Source organism: Podarcis melisellensis (assembly GCF_964234715.1).
Source record: "Podarcis melisellensis genome assembly, chromosome: 5".
Lineage (NCBI taxonomy): Eukaryota > Metazoa > Chordata > Lepidosauria > Squamata > Lacertidae > Podarcis > Podarcis melisellensis.
In genome coordinates, this window is record NC_138537.1 from 37,590,984 (window position 1) to 37,608,172 (window position 17,189).

At 49.6% G+C, this 17,189-nt stretch overlaps 1 protein-coding gene across 3 annotated transcripts in view; it reads left to right on the forward strand.

Annotated features, from left to right (window-relative positions):
* DZIP1L (DAZ interacting zinc finger protein 1 like) overlaps positions 1–17,189 on the forward strand; it is a 34,401-nt gene that overhangs the window by 6,491 nt on the left and 10,721 nt on the right. For all 3 annotated transcript variants that reach the window (XR_014168182.1, XM_081910377.1, XM_081910376.1), the window contains exons 3-9: positions 2,128–2,212; positions 6,235–6,347; positions 7,424–7,585; positions 8,206–8,343; positions 9,003–9,065; positions 9,350–9,490; positions 16,549–16,579. Coding sequence is in view for 2 of the 3 variants with exons in the window: in XM_081910377.1 (XP_081766503.1) it covers positions 2,128–2,212; positions 6,235–6,347; positions 7,424–7,585; positions 8,206–8,343; positions 9,003–9,065; positions 9,350–9,490; positions 16,549–16,579 (733 nt within the window). In the remaining variant the exon portion in view is untranslated. The remainder of the gene's footprint in view (positions 1–2,127; positions 2,213–6,234; positions 6,348–7,423; positions 7,586–8,205; positions 8,344–9,002; positions 9,066–9,349; positions 9,491–16,548; positions 16,580–17,189) is intronic.

The following is a 17,189-nucleotide window of genomic DNA, read 5'->3' on the forward strand; positions in this document are numbered from 1 at the left end:
AGCAGTGGATGATTATAACAGTGGCACAGCCACCACTGCATCAGCAACACAGCTGCTCATGCCAGCAAGGGTAGGTGGTGGGGCAAAAATGCACTTTTGCTATACCAGCTCCCAGACTAGGGCAGCAAATGGGCCCAGGCTGGGCCAATTCCTGTCAGTTGACAGCAACAGGGTCGCCTCCATCCCCTCCTCTCTCCCAGAATGTGCTCCTACATGAGGATGCACAGACTGCTCCCAGCAGGGATACTGCCGGTGGTAGCTCCCACCTATTTGCTGTTTGGGTGGGTGCATTGAGTGGAAAGTAGGAAAAGACCTTGAAGGTGGAGCTAAGCCCAAACTTCTCAGATGGCACTTCCCTGAGAAAAAATGCCTGAGATCTTTCTTTTTGCCATCCCCTCAGCATGATTTAGTTTTAATAAAAATTCCAGCAGAATTTTCTCCAGATATTCTCCTCCATTTTGTTCTGGCGGCCAACCTTAGCCCCACAGTGCTCCAGGATGATGTTAGATCCAGGGGACTGATGAGGATGTAAAATGGTGTCCATTCTGCCAATGCTGCTGCTGCTGCTGCTAATATTTGCAGTGGCAGCAAAAGGAGAAGGGGAAACTTTGTAGGTGGTGGGTGGAGATAAGGTACTGGAGATACTGGAGAAATTTGGTGAACTGAGCCTGCAAGTTTCTCTACCCGCAAACACAGATTTGGAGAGATCGCCTGAGCACTGTTGTACCACAGGTCATCTCGTCCAACCCCTCTGTTCAGTGCAGGATTTACAATGCAGGATGCAACTACAACATCCCTGACAGTTTCTGCTTAAATACCTTCTGTTTTCTGAGGATTGTCCTTGGTAAATAGGGACAGCTGGAACATACGGAGCTGCATTATGCACTGTGGATTTTCAGTCAGCAGCCTGTCAAGGAAATGTGAATGATCTTTGTTTTTCTTCCAGCTCATCTGCCTGATTGTGGTTGCAGAAGCAAAGATAGATTAGCAAACATTGGGTGAGGGGGGAGGTTACAGCTGTCTGGGTGTTAGTACTTCAGCAGCCGTTCACAAACAGCTCATGATTCAGATTTAGTTTGAGCATCTGGTCCTGCATTAAGCTTGGAGTTGGCCTAGTGGAATGCTTTGCACCTCCTCTGGCTTTTTAGGTCTATGTCAGGGAACAGCAACCTTTTTCAGCCATGGGCTGGTCCACTGTCCCTCAGACCTTGTTGGGGGGGGGGCGGACTATATTTTAAAGGGAAAAAATGAACCAATTCCTATGCCCCACAAATAACCCAGAGCTGCATTTTAAATAAAAGGACACATTCTACTCATGTAAAAACACGCTGATTCCTGGACCGTCCACGGGCTGGTTTGAGAAGGCGATTGGGCCACATCTGGCCCCTGGGCCTTAGGTTGCCTAACCCTGGTCTATGTGATAGCTGTCAAGGTTGTAAAGAAGGACACTCATGGGCACATAGGCCAAACTCACACCATGCTTTTAAAGCACCATGATACCACTTTAAAGAGTCATGGCTTCCCCCAAAGAATTCTGGGAGCTGTCATTTGTTAAGGTGCTGAAAGTTGTTGGGGAACCCCTATTTCACCTCCATAGTTTTCCGTGATTTTACAGTCAATCCCCCTTCCCAAGGCTCTCTGGGAATTGTGTTGGGAATAGGGATCTCTTAACAACTCTCAGCACCCCTAGCAAACCACAGCATCTTGAATTCTTTGGGGGAAGCCACAAATGTTTAAAGAGGTGTCACAGTGCTTTCAATATGTGGTATGAATGTGTTCCTGGTTTGTTTGGCTTAGCGTGTGGTCTAAATCCAGAATCGTGATTCAGGTTTCTTCTCCTTGACCTGTTGCCAAAGTTTGTCCTGCAGTTACAGGTCATGGTCGTGAAGGAGGCATCTTCACCCTGATCCCTGGTCTGAGTGACAGGCTAAGCCAAACTCTGGCTTAGGTGTCCTCATAGGCTAACTTAAAAGCCCGGGGGAGAGGGAGGGGGAGGGAGAGCAGTGTGAGTTCCTAGCTGGGAGCCAACACATTCATGCAGTCATGATCAGCCACATTCTGGCTTACCTTGATGTGTCAACCAGGCCAGCGTGTGACCTATCTATCCTTTTCTTTGTCTTTCTCCAGTGCCAATTCTGTGACAAGACCTTCATGAACTACTCCTTTCTTCAAGCCCACATGCTGCGCAGACACCCAGAGGTCACTGCAGCAGGTGAGCATAGAGGGTTATTTCATTACCGTATTTTTCGCACGATTGGACGCACCGGACCACAGGATGCACCTAGTTTTTTGGAGTGGAAATAAAGGAAAAAAAATTTCCCTTTATTTCCCCCCCCCCCCAAAGCAGGTCAGGGAAACCGAACCAGGTCGAGGAACAGCGGGATAGTGGCGCTGTGCCTCCCTGCTGTCCCCCGAGCTTGTGGGGCTGGCTGATGTCTGCCTGGCGCGTGGGGCACTCTGCTTCAGGGCGCCCCACCCGCCAGGCAGCAGGCTGCTATCCGCAGCGTGGGGGGCCTTGCAGGGAACTCCTGCAGGGCTCCGCACGCTGCGGATGTCTGCCTGGCGCGCGGGGCGCTCTGCTTCAGGGCGCCCCACCCACCAGGCGGCAGGCTGCTATCCACAGCGTGGGGAACCCTGCGGGGAACTCCTGTAGGGCTCCCCACTCTGCGGATGTCTGCCTGGCACGAGGGACGCTCTGCTTCAGGGCGCCCCACCCGCCTGGCGGCAGGCTGCTATCCACAGCGTGGGGAGCCCTGTGGGGAACTCTTGCAGGGCTCCCCACTGTGCGGATGTCTGCCTGGCACGAGGGGCACTCTGCTTCAGGGCGCCCCACCCGCCAGGCAGCAGGCTGCTATCCGCAGCGTGGGGAGCCTTGCGGGGAACTCCTGCAGGGCTCCGCACGCTGCGGATATCTGCCCAGCGCGAGGGGCGCTCTGCTTCAGGGTCCCCCACCCGCCGGACGGCAGGCTGCTATCCGCAGTGTGGGGAGCCCTGTGGGGAACTCCTGCAGGGCTCCCCACTCTGCGGATGTCTGTCCGGCGCGAGGGGCGCTCTGCTTCAGGGCGCCCCACCTGCCGGATGGCAGGCTGCTATCCGCAGCGTGGGGAGCCCTGTGGGGAACTCCTGCAAGGCTCCCCACGCTGCGGATGTGTCCCTGAAGCGCCGGGCGCTCTGCTTTCAGGGCGCCCGACGCTCCGGGAAGCAGGCTGCTATTCGCAGCCTAGACACGCTAGCGGAGCGCTAATCCCGAAGCTCCGGGCGTGCGGAGCTCAGCGCCCCCAAGCTTCTGGGTGCCGGCAAGGTCTAGACGGCTAGCGGAGACCTTGCCGGCACCCAGAAGCTTGGGGCGCGCTGAGCTCCGCACGCCCCAAGCTTCGGGATTGATGCAGCGCTCCGCTAGCCGTGGGAGAGCTGGGTCTCCCACGGCTAGCGGATAGCTTCCTGAAGCCTGGAGAGCGAGAGGGTCGGTGCGCACCGACCCCTCTCACTCTCCAGGCTTCAGCGAAAGCCTGCATTCGCTCCATAGGACGCACACACATTTTCCATTGCTTTTTAGGAGGGAAAAAGTGTGTCCTATGGTGCGAAAAATACGGTATGTACTGCTTCATATTTCAAGACTAATAATAATTGCTAATTGCTTTACAGTGTCTTAAAAATATCACAAATACAAAAAGAAACCAACAATACCGCCCCCCTCTTTTTAGCAGCACAGAAGATAAGAATTATATATGTCTTAAAACAGCAGTATAAATAAGCACTAACATATGGGGACCATAATAACGAATAACTGATCCGAAATACAGAGGGCATTGTTATTCAGTGTGGTTGTTCCTTCAGCACAAGGACTTTTAGCTGTGCAATGGAACTTCCCCCTTCCCCTCCTCACAGGACGCCCTGTGTGCCCTCTAAATCTGTTCTGGGAGTTCCCCAATGCTCCAGAGCACATTTGGGGAATGTGGAGAGCACACTCATGAAGAGAATGTCATAGAAAATCTACTCAGTATTGATCCAGAGCAGAACTCCAACAGATAGTTAGCAGAGTGAAAACTTAAACAAGTTGCAGGATTCCCCAAAAATAAACCAGAGGCAATTAATAGTTCATGCAGCAGAGCTTTACTGCTACTGAAGACAAATGAGCATAATGGTTGCAAATCCAATATATTCAGGATTGGCACCGTCCATAAGAAATCCAGTTGCAGCAGACTTAACTTAAACTTACAATAACTTATACAGTTATACCTCGTGTCGCGTTAGGTTCATGTTACATCTTTTCAGCTTCTGAAGGCAACAAACCCGGAAGTGTATACTTCCAAGTTTCACCGTGCATGTGTGCGCAGAAGCGCCGCTCTAGTTGCGGACTTTTCGGGATGTGAATGGCACCCCGGAACGGATCGTGTCCGCAACTAGAGGTACCACGGTAATAAGTCTAAACCTTAACACTATATACAGAACACCACACCAGAAGGAAGAGAGATAGAAAGAGAAAGTGTTTAGGGTATCCGTACCCCTGCCCCCTCCCCCAGAAAAAAGCACCGTCTGAAGGAATAACCGAAACATCATGAACCTTCTGCTTGTTTCTTTCACACAGGGAAGCTTCCAGAGACCACTTGAATTAATTAGAATAGGAAAGATCTCTACACATCAGATCAATAGTTTCTGTACTAAGAAATGCAAACTGACAGAGGGGGGGGGGAGTTGTGTTGCACAAACAGAAATCTTTGCACTGATGAAACAAGTGCATTTTACTTCATATTTTTCCCCATTCTCTTCTTTTCCTTGTCCTTGTTAAATTTAATAACTAACTAACTAACTAACACAAAGGGACCCTTTGTTTTCCAGATTGCCTAGAGCAGGGGTAGTGAATGCAGTGCTCCTGCCCAAATTTATTTTGCTGGGCTCAAACACACATCAGCTGCATTTAGCATGGCCAGTAGTCAAGGGTGATGGATGTTACAGTTCATCTGCAGGACAGCACAGTTACTGCCCCTGATCTGAAGTGTTATTTGAGACCATCAGGGGCCCATTGGCTCAATCAAACTGTAAAAACATTTGATTTTTCAGTGCCTCTCTCCATATACAGGTTGATACCCAGTAGTTTGTTACTAATTAAGCATTCAGGCATTTTCTTTCCCTTAACTCATTTGTGGGTAGAAAATCTGGAGAGATTTCTTTTTACATTAAAAGATCATTATAATGAAACAAACTGTTTAGCTTGCCCATTATCTACAAATAAGGGGCTCAGTAGCTATCATTTTTTTTCTGAATGGTTTCACATATAAACTGATTCTGAGCCATACTGGCAACATCAGAAATTAATGTACTTACATCCAGCATTTTGGAAAATGTTAAGATGTTATTCTGCAAATCTGGATACAATCATGCAACCATAACTGCCCCACCTCAGAAGGGTATACTTCATACTCACATAATTATAAGGTTAGCCATAAAGCATATAGATTAAAACATGACAAATACATTTTGTTCAAATTGATTTACCTCACCAAATAATATGCATGAGATTCTCTGAGGTACACCTTTGGATTTATGACTGGGAACAAAATACTTCTAGGAAGCATAAGAAAACTGCTTAATATACCACACACATACTATTGAGGTGGTAAAGGAAGTTCACAAAATGAGAGGAAAACAAAATCCACAAACCTAGAGGAAATTCAGCTCTGGGCATGGTTTTGTCCAGCAGAGGGCAGTGGTCCCGCTATAATTTATGATGACAATCCATTATAGCGCTAGCTGTGCTGGTGTGTTTTGAAATCAACAGGCCTAAACACATTTTACTACTGGATTGAAATGTGGCCCATGTTAATTCACTGTGTCAAATATTATTTTCCTGACATACAAAGCAATGTTTTAAGTAAAAGATAAATGAAAAATAGAGTTTCAGGCTGGGAAAACCAAGCCAGATGAGCGGAGTATTATTCTTACTACTACTACTACTACTTTATCATTATCATTACCATCATCATAAGTGCTTTTTTCTGGGGGAATGCGGGAGTACGCATATCCCTAAACATTTTGTGAATCTAAGTTTGGCCTCATTGAGGGGCAGTATTTCAATATGAGTAGGAAAATGAGAGTACCCCTAAACATTTTAAAAAAATAAAAAAGCACTGATCATCATCATCTTACATTCCTGGGTACCTTCCTATACACAATTAAAAATGTTTGCAATTGACGCCATAACTAACTGTGCCTTTTTCTGAATGAACTTAATAGAGCAGGAGAAGAAGAAACAAGTGGTACAAATGGAAAGTGAGATTGAAGAACTGAAGGTCAAACTGAAGGAGACCCATGCCCAACTGGAGGCTGAGAGCCAAAGCAGGGCTCAGGTATGAACTCACAAAAGCCAAAGCCCTCATAGCTTGCTGAATTACAATGAACTGTTTGTAGCCAAAGTGAAAGCAGTGCATGCGAAACTCTTGATAATGCACTTTTGCACCACGGCAGCTGGAAGGGAAGAGGCTTGTTGTTTGTTTGTTTGTTTGTTTGTTTGTTTGTTTGTTTGTTTGTTATATTTGAGTCCCATTTTTGCATTTTGAAAGTAGTGACTCAAAGTGATTTACACAGTAAAAAGTAAAATAACAAAGACATTCAAATCAGATTAAAAACAGCAATTTACAAAACCTTTTTTTAAAAAAAATACCCACCTGACAATATTTCTTTTGTTCCAGTAAAAATAAATCCAAAGGTGAGTTGCCTCCATCGCAGAAGCATGCACGCTATGAAGGTGTGAGGGGACCCTGAAGGGCAAACATTTGCAGGCACATGGAAGTCCTTCAGAACAATGCCAGTCATCTCAGACAATCTCTTGGCCTGGGTATCTGCTGTTCAGTGGGGTGGCCAATAAACCAGTGGAAAGGAATTCCTTGTGAGCCTCACGTATATCAGGGAATGGCTGTAGCTGAATGGCAGCGAATCTGCCTTGCATGCAGAAGATCCGAGGTCCGATTCCTAGTGTCTCCAAGTAGGGAAATCTTCTATCTGAAACCATGGCCAGTCAGAGTCTACTGAGCTAGATGGACCATCTGCCTCAGTATAAGATAGCTTCCTATGTTCCTGTGTACAACAATCATACACCTTGAACTCAGTGGGACTTAGCTTTGACTAAACAAAATAAGACTGTACTTTTAATATATTTGATAGGGCAACTTGTCTGCGCAGGTCATTGTCACTCCATTCATCCCCCTCCCACTGTTGCAAGCTATTGGTTGTTGCCATGTTGAATATCCAGCTTAAACTAGCTGGGTAAGAATTGAACTGTCCTGCCCTTTGCTTGGAGTATTTCCACTTCCATTTGAATGACTGGGATTTCTGGAAAATGCTGTCAAATCATTCCATAGCCACAACTTTTTGTCTTTTCTAACCAGCTTATTTCCAGCTTTGGATCTTGTTGTTTCGTTGATAGGAAGCAGAGCACATGAGGCAAAGAGAAGAGGAAAGCAGAAGAAAATTTGAGAGATGGAAGGAGGAGGAGAGGGTAAAGTTTCAAAGGGAGATGGAAGACCTCCGGCACCTGTTCCTCACTGAATTCAAGGACATTGCTAGCAAGAATTCCGCCTTGGAGGGGGTAAGGCGAATGCACAACTTTCTCTTTCCCTTGAACATTCAGGGCAGTCACAGCCTTCAATAAACAGGCATGCTGCTTTTAAATATTACCACAAAAGAACAGCAGGGCCTTTTCTTCAAGGAATGGTAAAATTCCCTATGTTAGAGAAGGATGAATCACTTTGTTTGAGCATGGATGGAGCTTGGTAATGTGGTGCCCTGTGTGTCGCCAAAATTTCCATCCTTCTCTGGAGATTATTCAGTAGAATGCACTTTTCTGGTTATAAATAGCCTGGATAATTTTGCAAGGTCTTGTTCACTTAGCTGAATTTCCATCACCATTGACAAGTGCAGAAAGTGGAGAGCCATGTGATTGGTTATGCTCCTGTTTGTGGGAAATATCTGCACTCTAGCTAGTCAAGATAATAATCAAGATAATAAAACACAAAGCAAGAAGCTGGTGTTCCTCCCAACAGGTATTCATACCTACATAGGGAAGTCCCAACTTACATGAAAACTCTGCTTTTTATATTCCATCAGATATGGCACAGAAACCTAGCCTACCTGAGAGATGCCTTAATAGCTCTGGCCGCTGCTCTTTGCCAGCAAAGTGTTTACATGTACCACTTATTGCTCCTCCAGAAGCTGCAGGAACTACAAGGCAAGAGTGCAGTGGTCTCTAATCTGGGGACATTGCAGGATGATGAGTCACCTGAGCAGCAGCAATGGAAGAAGACTCAGAGGGAACTACAGGGGATGAAGGCAAAGATTGAGCAACAGGTCCGTGAGCATAGATGTGGTGGTTGTGAGCTCTGCAATATATCATCTCTTGCTTGTAGAATATAACAGGGTAGGAGGAAGACACTTAAGAGTACAATCTTATTTTTGCAGTCCATTACATTCTAAGCCCCACCCCAGGAGCCAAACCATAAAACCTAAGCTATATAACTATTGTGGGAAGTGGGAAATGATGACAGCAGATAGATTGTTGTGGAGTCACTTATGCTGATGTCCCTTGTGCTCTGACAGTAATACAACATGGTTTAACAATAGGAGGCAAAACATTTCAAAAGAAGACATTGGTAGGTGAAGTCAAATATAAAAAGCACATTTAAAACAGCATAATTAAGAAGAAAATAAGATATCATAAGCATGACACAGCTGTTTAGCAGGCACAAAAAGATGGGGCCGTTGAGCAGCCTTCACGCCCCACAGCTGGGCGATGGTCCTCCGGCCTCATGAGGAGCCTCTTTTATAGGGCTGGGTGAGTCTGGGGCCCGCCCCCTAGGCTAGGTAGAAAGGTCCTTGTGGGGAGCGGCCTTCATGCCCCACAGCCAGGTGATGTTCCTCCGGCCTCATGAGGAGCCTCTTCAGTAGGGCTAGGTGAGTACAAATAAGTTTGGCTAAGACTGAGGTTGTTGCTGTTTTTAATTTATCAGAAAACAGAATGGAAGTGGAAACTGAGGGATCTTCAGAAGGAACACCAGATGGAGAAGGAAGAGGTGAGTGTGCTGAAGAATATATGTTTCACTCTCATTAAGAGTTCAAACATTGTAATGGTGTACAGTCAGTGTCCAAACAGGAACAGAATCTGCCCACACCTGTGTAGAGCATGATACACAAACAGAGATTATGCATATACAATGCAACAAACTATTACATGCCCAGACTCTGTGTATACATTGTGCTGGATGCTGAGGGCAGAGCCTGCACACACAATATCACTACCTTCATGCAGTGGGTCCTCATGCCCAAATCTCTAATCAGTTTGTTCTTATCTCCTCAGCTGAAGGGTGAGAATGAGAGACTACGGGCCTCCTTGTCTTCTGACCAATGGAAAATGGCCGAGCACAGCAAGCAGCAAATAGCATCGCTCAGCGCACAACTCAGGGAACAGGTCAAGATCATCCAGTCACAGGAGAAAACAGTAAGTTGAATATGGTCTCCTGCCTTCAGTCCTGTAAGAAGCACTCTGTTCACCTCTTGGGGCTCAGGTTCAACAAGAGTTTTGAGTCCTGTTTTGAAGCAGATTGTTGCTTCTGCTCTAAGACTCAAACTGCACAATAAGCAGAATTACATGCTGCTGCTCTTGCCAAATAACAGGTGGCAATCTGCATGTTTGAATGTTCCCCTGATATTAAACTCCCTTGTTCTACACTGTGATTCTTCTATTCAAGTTGTTTTGATGAAGAGAACCTTTCATATGTGTCAGGGTTTCTGGGAGAGAGGAGGAGATGACAGAGGAGACGGAGAGCGAGTGGGAGGAGGGGCAGAAGGATGAGGAAGAAGATGACGGAATTCTGAGGGAATCCACGAGTCTGAGCAGCGAGTCAGAGGATTCTCAAAAGGGGGTTACCTTAATCAAGCAAAGGGGAGGAGAAGGGAGAAGCGGAGAGGAGCCCAGTGGAAGACAGAGGAAGCAAGAGACGTCTCAGCCGGAACGGAGTAAAGGGGGTGGAGTCGTCAGCCTCTCGGAGGGAGCAGGATTAGGAGAGAACAGAGAGAGGGGGTTGGAGCAGGGTGTTCAGCCGGAAAGGGTGGAGAGCAGAGCAGGGGGTGGTGTAGCGGTCGAAAGAAAGGTCAGCAGCAACGTACGCGCGCCAAGTTCAAGCGTAGAGGCGCGCGGAAGTGGAGAGAGCTCAGGGGAGGAGCCCGGCCCTAAAGCCAGAAAGAGGGGGGAAGAGGCGGCAGAGGATTCAGCCTCAGGCGAGTCACGGAGAGAGGGAACCCAGGGGGGCAGGAAGACCCTGCGGAAAAGAAAGGAGAGGAAGAGGTGGTCTAGAGCCAGGCTATTAAGTTGGTGCGGAAGAGGGGAGGAGTCAGAGGGGACTTCAGCGGTCTAACGTGGCAGACGTACGGCCACAATGCTGAACTGTATGAGAAGCAGAAATCTTCAATAAACTTTTCCTGTAAATAAGCTGCAACGGAGTGAGGTCTCTTGTGAGCTGGGACCAGATCTGGGTGGCCGTGACAGTAAGTCCCCTCTCTGAAAGCAAAAAATTTTTTTTTGCGAAGCTCACGAACGGGAGCAGCCATGAGCGCTGAGGAGCAGCTGGTTGCATTGCGGAATCAGGTTACCGCTCTCACATCGGCAGTCATTGCTTCGCAGAAGAAGAATGACGACTTGGAGAAGACGTGCCAGGATTTGCAGGCAAGGTGGGAGCGCGCGGACAAGGCGGGGGCCCCAGGATCCAGAGCGGAGGGCATTGCGCTTGGACGGAGGGGGGGTGCCCTAGTTCCGCATTTTAATGGCAACTTGCAAGACTATCCCAATTTCAGAGCGGACGTTGTATATGCACTGCACTTACTCCGTCACGATTTTAAAGATGAGGAGGAGAGAGTGGGGTTCATTGTTTCGCACCTGCATGGGGAGGCCAGGGCTTGGCTACGCAATTTGTGGCGCGAAGATGGACCGGCCCGTCGCGATTCAACTGCGTTCATCAAAGCGATGGATTCTTGTTTTCAATCCTCTGTGGATGTGGACATTGCGCGCCGTCAAATGCACGGGCTGAGGCAGGGGAAAGCGACTGTGCGCCAATACCACTCTAGATTTTTTGCATTGCTCACCGCCTTAGATTGGCCAAAGGACAGTAAACCGGTCAGAGATCTTTTTTGGGAGGGATTGAGCCCCCCCATCAAGGATGAGATCGCTAGGGGGGACAGACCCCAGACCCTAGAAGACGTGGTGCAACGGGCTTTAGCTCTTGGAATTCGACATGAGGGGCGTCCGTGGCATGAGGAGGACGGGCCCCAAGCGCGTGCGCAAGCAAGGACTCTCCCTTTTGGGCACAGGGACTTCAGCCGTGCGCACCCCTCGCCAATGGGGAAGGACAGAGAGGAGCCAATGGAGATTGGTGGTGCTAGGGCTCAGAAGCCATCCCAGAGCCCTGTCCCTGGTGCAGCCAAAGCGAAGCCTCCTAGAGGAACCAGGAAGTGTTACATCTGTGACAGTGCGCACCATATGGCGAAAGAGTGCCCCCAGAGGCTCCAGAAGCACACTGCAGCGCTGGCAACTGTAACAGCAGAGGTGCAACCAGGGGAGCAGCTTCAGGGAAACGACAGTGCCTGGCTGGAAGCAGAGCTACTGGGGCTCAGCCAGGCGGATCTGTAGACAAGCCCCCAGCATCACTGCAGAGCGTGGACCCTTTGCCTCCCAAACCGGCAGTTCTGCTCACAGCAACACTCCAGTTGCCTGATGGGAGACTCCTTGAGGTTCCAATAACGATCGATTCGGGAAGCAACGCCGACTTCATGGGACTGCAGTTCGTTAAGCAGCACAACATGGCGCTCCTGCCTGCAACGACGCCTCTGAACGTGGTCACGGTGGACGGCAGGAAGTTGCTGGGGGGGCAAGTGGTGCAGCAAACCCCTCCCATGATGATGCAGATTGGCAACCATCGAGAGCTTATTAGTTTCAATGTCACCCACTTATCGGACACACCCATCGTGTTAGGCATGAGTTGGCTGGAGAGGCACAGTCCCGCGGTTGCGTGGTACCAGAGGCAGATCAACTTTTGTTCATCGTATTGTGCTCAGCATTGCTTTCAGACCGATCAGGGAGGAGAAGCTGAGCAGCCATTGCATCTGAGTATGGTGCAAACAGTGCCTCACAAGTACCAGGACTTCTTGGAGGTTTTCTGTGAGAAGGAAGCTGACAAGTTGCCGCCTCATAGACCTTACGACTGCGCGATTGATTTAGTGCCAGGGGCGCAATTGCCTGCTGCCAAGCTGTACTCCATGTCGGAGGACGAAATGCAAGAGCTTCGGGAGTTCATAGACCATAACCTCAAGCGCGGTTTCATCCAGGAATCTAAAGCAGCGGGAGGCAGCCCTGTTTTCTTTGTGAAGAAGAAGGACACGCCCCAAAAAAGGCTTATAGTGGATTACAGGTTCATCAACAGCTTGACTAAGCCCAAAGCTTTCCCCATGCCCAAGATTGACGACCTTTTAGCGACCGTCAGGAGGGGCAAGATTTTCACCAAGCTGGACCTACGTGGAGCTTACAATCTCATCCGCATCCGGAAAGGAGATGAGTGGAAGACCGCCATGTTCACCCCTCTGGGCACATACGAATACAGAGTCATGCCTTTCGGCCTCCAAAATGGCAGCCACGTTTTTCAAGCATTTATGCACCACGTGCTAGCAGGTCTCCTCTACAAGAAGTGTGTCTGCTTTCTCGACGATATCCTGATTTTCTCGGAATCGCCGGAGGATCACGATAAGGACGTGAGGGAGGTCCTGCAGAGGCTGAAGGAACACAGGCTGTACGCCAAGTTGGAAAAGTGCCAGTTTGATGTCAGAGAGGTTGATTTCCTTGGCTACAAGTTGTCCGACGAGGGACTGGCCATGGACAGGGCTAAGGTTCAAGCGCTGTTGGACTGGAAAAGCCCTCGAAATCGGAAAGAGGTCCAGAGGTTCATCGGCTTTGCCAATTTTTACCGCAAGTTTATTAAAGGTTTTGCGAACGCGACGGCGGCGATCACTGACACCCTCAGTTCCAAGAAGAAGAAGTTCGTCTGGACCGAACAAGCGGAGCGGTCCTTCCGGACGCTTAAGGGTCTTTTCGCCTCCGAAGAGCAGCTGCTCCACGTGAATCCCGGCAGACCCATGCGGGTAGAGACCGATGCGTCGGATAGAGCGGTTGGGGCCGTTCTTTTGCAAGAGGATTCACAAGGCAACTGGAGACCGGGTGCGTTCTACTCCCGGAAGCTCAGCAAGACGGAGCGCAATTATACCATATGGGACAGGGAGTTGTTGGCCATTCATGCAGCTTTCAAAGCGTGGCGACACTTCTTAATAGGAGCCAAGCACACGGTGCAGGTCCGCACGGATCACAAGAACTTAGAGTATTGGCGGACGGCTAAGTTGCAGACCCAGCGACACATGCGCTGGGCGGAGTTCTTTGCGGACTTCGACTTCAAAATAGAATACATCCCAGGAGACTCCAATGTTATTGCAGACGCGCTGTCCCGAAAGCCGCAATACTTGGAGGAAGCAGCTCCAATCGCAGCAAAGCACATTTTCGCACCGCAGGCGTGGACGTGCGCTACCATCGCAGTCGACCTGGACGCGGTGCGACGCGCGTTGCAAAGGGATCAGTTTGCACAGTCTAAGATGGAGGAGCTACGCGGAGGGTCGCGACACAACGATGAGTTTCAATTACAAGATGGACTTTTGACTCGTAAGGGTGCCCTTTACGTGCCCACCGACGATCTTCGAGCCAAGGTTCTGCAACAGTTGCATGACGCCCCTAGTGCAGGCCATTTCGGCAAAGAAAAGACGATGGAGTTGGTGGCTAGAGACTTTTGGTGGCCCCAGATGAGAGGAGAGGTGGCGGACTACGTCGCCAGGTGTGATATCTGCCAGAGGTCCAAACCAGTGCACCAGAAGCAGGCGGGATTGCTAGAACCGCTGGAGACACCGCAGCAACCATGGGAGAGGGTAGCGTTGGACTTTGTTACAGACCTGCCCAGCTCCAGAGGTAAGACGGCGGTGTTAGTGGTGGTGGACTTGTTCACCAAGATGGCGCACTTCATCCCTTGTGCCAAGGTGGCGACGGCAGAACAGACCGCAAAGCTCTTCATCGATCACGTCTTCAGAGTGCATGGACTTCCGCAGTCCGTCTTGTCCGACAGGGGGCGCCAGTTTGTTTCCACTTTCTGGCGAAAGCTTCTGGGCATCTTGCACGTCAAAATCAACCTGACATCGGCGAGGCATCCACAAACCAACGGTCAAGCGGAGAGGGTCAACGCGATCATGCAGCAGTACCTGCGGTGCTACGCCAACCAGCGACCTGCGGCGTGGGTGGACTATCTGCCGATGGCTGAATTCGCCTACAACAACACGAAACACGCTTCCACCGGGGTGACGCCTTTCTTCGCGAACAATGGCCGTCATCCCAGAACCTTCCCGAGATTTGCGGCACCAGGAGGGGGGGGGCCTCAAGATGCCGACCAGTTTGCAGCGGAGTTGCAAGAGGTGCACGAGGAGCTGCGGAGACATTTGGAGCTGGCAAAACAGGCGTATAAGGTGCAGGCCGATAAGCACAGGAGGGCGGGAGAGGACATCCAGGTTGGGGACTGGGTGTGGTTAGCAGCCCACGCGATGCCGGCCAGGTCATTGGCCAAGAAGAAGTTAGGACACAGGCAGCTAGGGCCATATCAAGTTGAGGCTAAGATCAATCCGGTGGCTTTTCGTATAGCCCTTCCGGAAGGTTCCAGGGTGCACCCGGTCTTTCATAGGTCGGTGCTCACTCCCTACAAGACCCCACACAGGTTTCAAGAGTCAGGAGCACCCCCAGAGCCACGTAGGAGGGCGCCTGAGAGGGGGGAATCGCCAAGACCAGAACCTCTTAACGAGGTCACAGAGATACTGGACTCGAGATGGGGGGAGGAGGGAGTTGAATATTTTCTCGCCAGGGAGGGCACACCAGCCGCTGCTAATAGTTGGGTGCCAGGCTACGAGTTAGACGAACCCCTTTTGAAAGAAGAGTTCCATGCACTTTTCCCACATAGACCCATGCCAGCTGAGTACTTTGATGACTGGCTTTTCACACCCACATTGTCAGATAGCACGTTCAGGGGTTTCTCTTCCCCCGAGGGAAGAACACCAGAATCAAGCCCGCCCAGGGGATCGTGCTCGGGGGTGGACACGGAAACCCCTTATTGGTGGGAGGAGCAGCCAGAGGAGGAATGGCGTAAGAGGTGGCTGATAGGTCCTTGGCGGGCAGCACCGGAGGAAGTAGCGATGGAAGCAGAGACTGAGAAGCATTTGGGGGAAGAACCCGACTTCGAATACACTTACACAGAACTGCCAGCAGAGAACATTGACGTAGACGACCTGTATCCTGAGCCTACCCCCGAAGAGCCGCAGTTTCCACAACCGGTCCCCGGCGAGCGGGAGGGGGGAAGGGGGGGCTTCGAGGGGGGGATGGATGTCAGGGTTTCTGGGAGAGAGGAGGAGATGACAGAGGAGACGGAGAGCGAGTGGGAGGAGGGGCAGAAGGATGAGGAAGAAGATGACGGAATTCTGAGGGAATCCACGAGTCTGAGCAGCGAGTCAGAGGATTCTCAAAAGGGGGTTACCTTAATCAAGCAAAGGGGAGGAGAAGGGAGAAGCGGAGAGGAGCCCAGTGGAAGACAGAGGAAGCAAGAGACGTCTCAGCCGGAACGGAGTAAAGGGGGTGGAGTCGTCAGCCTCTCGGAGGGAGCAGGATTAGGAGAGAACAGAGAGAGGGGGTTGGAGCAGGGTGTTCAGCCGGAAAGGGTGGAGAGCAGAGCAGGGGGTGGTGTAGCGGTCGAAAGAAAGGTCAGCAGCAACGTACGCGCGCCAAGTTCAAGCGTAGAGGCGCGCGGAAGTGGAGAGAGCTCAGGGGAGGAGCCCGGCCCTAAAGCCAGAAAGAGGGGGGAAGAGGCGGCAGAGGATTCAGCCTCAGGCGAGTCACGGAGAGAGGGAACCCAGGGGGGCAGGAAGACCCTGCGGAAAAGAAAGGAGAGGAAGAGGTGGTCTAGAGCCAGGCTATTAAGTTGGTGCGGAAGAGGGGAGGAGTCAGAGGGGACTTCAGCGGTCTAACGTGGCAGACGTACGGCCACAATGCTGAACTGTATGAGAAGCAGAAATCTTCAATAAACTTTTCCTGTAAATAAGCTGCAACGGAGTGAGGTCTCTTGTGAGCTGGGACCAGATCTGGGTGGCCGTGACAATATGATAGTAGGGCTTATACCAGAGGACCACTTTGAATGAGATCCTGGTACAGGGATGGGGAAGCTGTGCCCCTCCAAAAGCTGTTAGTCTCTAACTCCCATCCAGCCCAGCATGACCAATGGTTCCCCATCTCTACCCTGCCTAAAGAATACAGTGCATCTTTGGGGCTCCTTTTTCAGTTGTTTTGCTTTCTTCCTGATTATGTGGACACTCACAGTAAGTAAGCAGTTCCTAAATCTTGTAAATAAAACTGATCTTTTAATAACGTATTTTGTTTTGCAGATTAAGCTCTTGTCTTCTAGCAAACCTAAAGGTAATGGTCAAAATCTAGACTGAAAGAATTTCCATAGTGAACACTAGATGCTTCTTTTTCTCTTTTGACAAACTGTATAAAACTGGGCAGGTTTAGGCAGGCAGATAAGGAAACTCTGTAATAGCCATATCTATTGATTCAAAAGCTCACAGTGAAGTTAATCATCCAGCTCTTTTTCTAAGGTCATTCTGAACATTTCACCTCTGATTTTGGTGTCTGTGGGAATTAAAATTGGAACTGAGGCCCAGAAGCAAAGGAAGACCCAATTGATTCCATAGTTATTTGCTGTTATAGATAGTGACAACCACAGATTGCTTTCTGGAAACTAAGATTTCTTGCAGCCCCAGTACAAACTGCACATCAAGGATTAGTGATTAATAGTGGCTCTAAGGTTGCAGTCTACTTGCAGAGTTAAAAGAAGAATTATTCTTAGAGCACATCTGTGAGGGAGAGTTACTACAGTCAATTTTTCCTCATTATGCTGCTAAGGGGACGGAAGTCTTTATCTCCAGCGATTTAGCAGACAATAAGAATTCTTGTTTTTGGAATGAGAGCAACCTCTCTTTTCTTCTGCTTGTTGGAAGAGTCCAGTATACTGTCACTCAGTGAC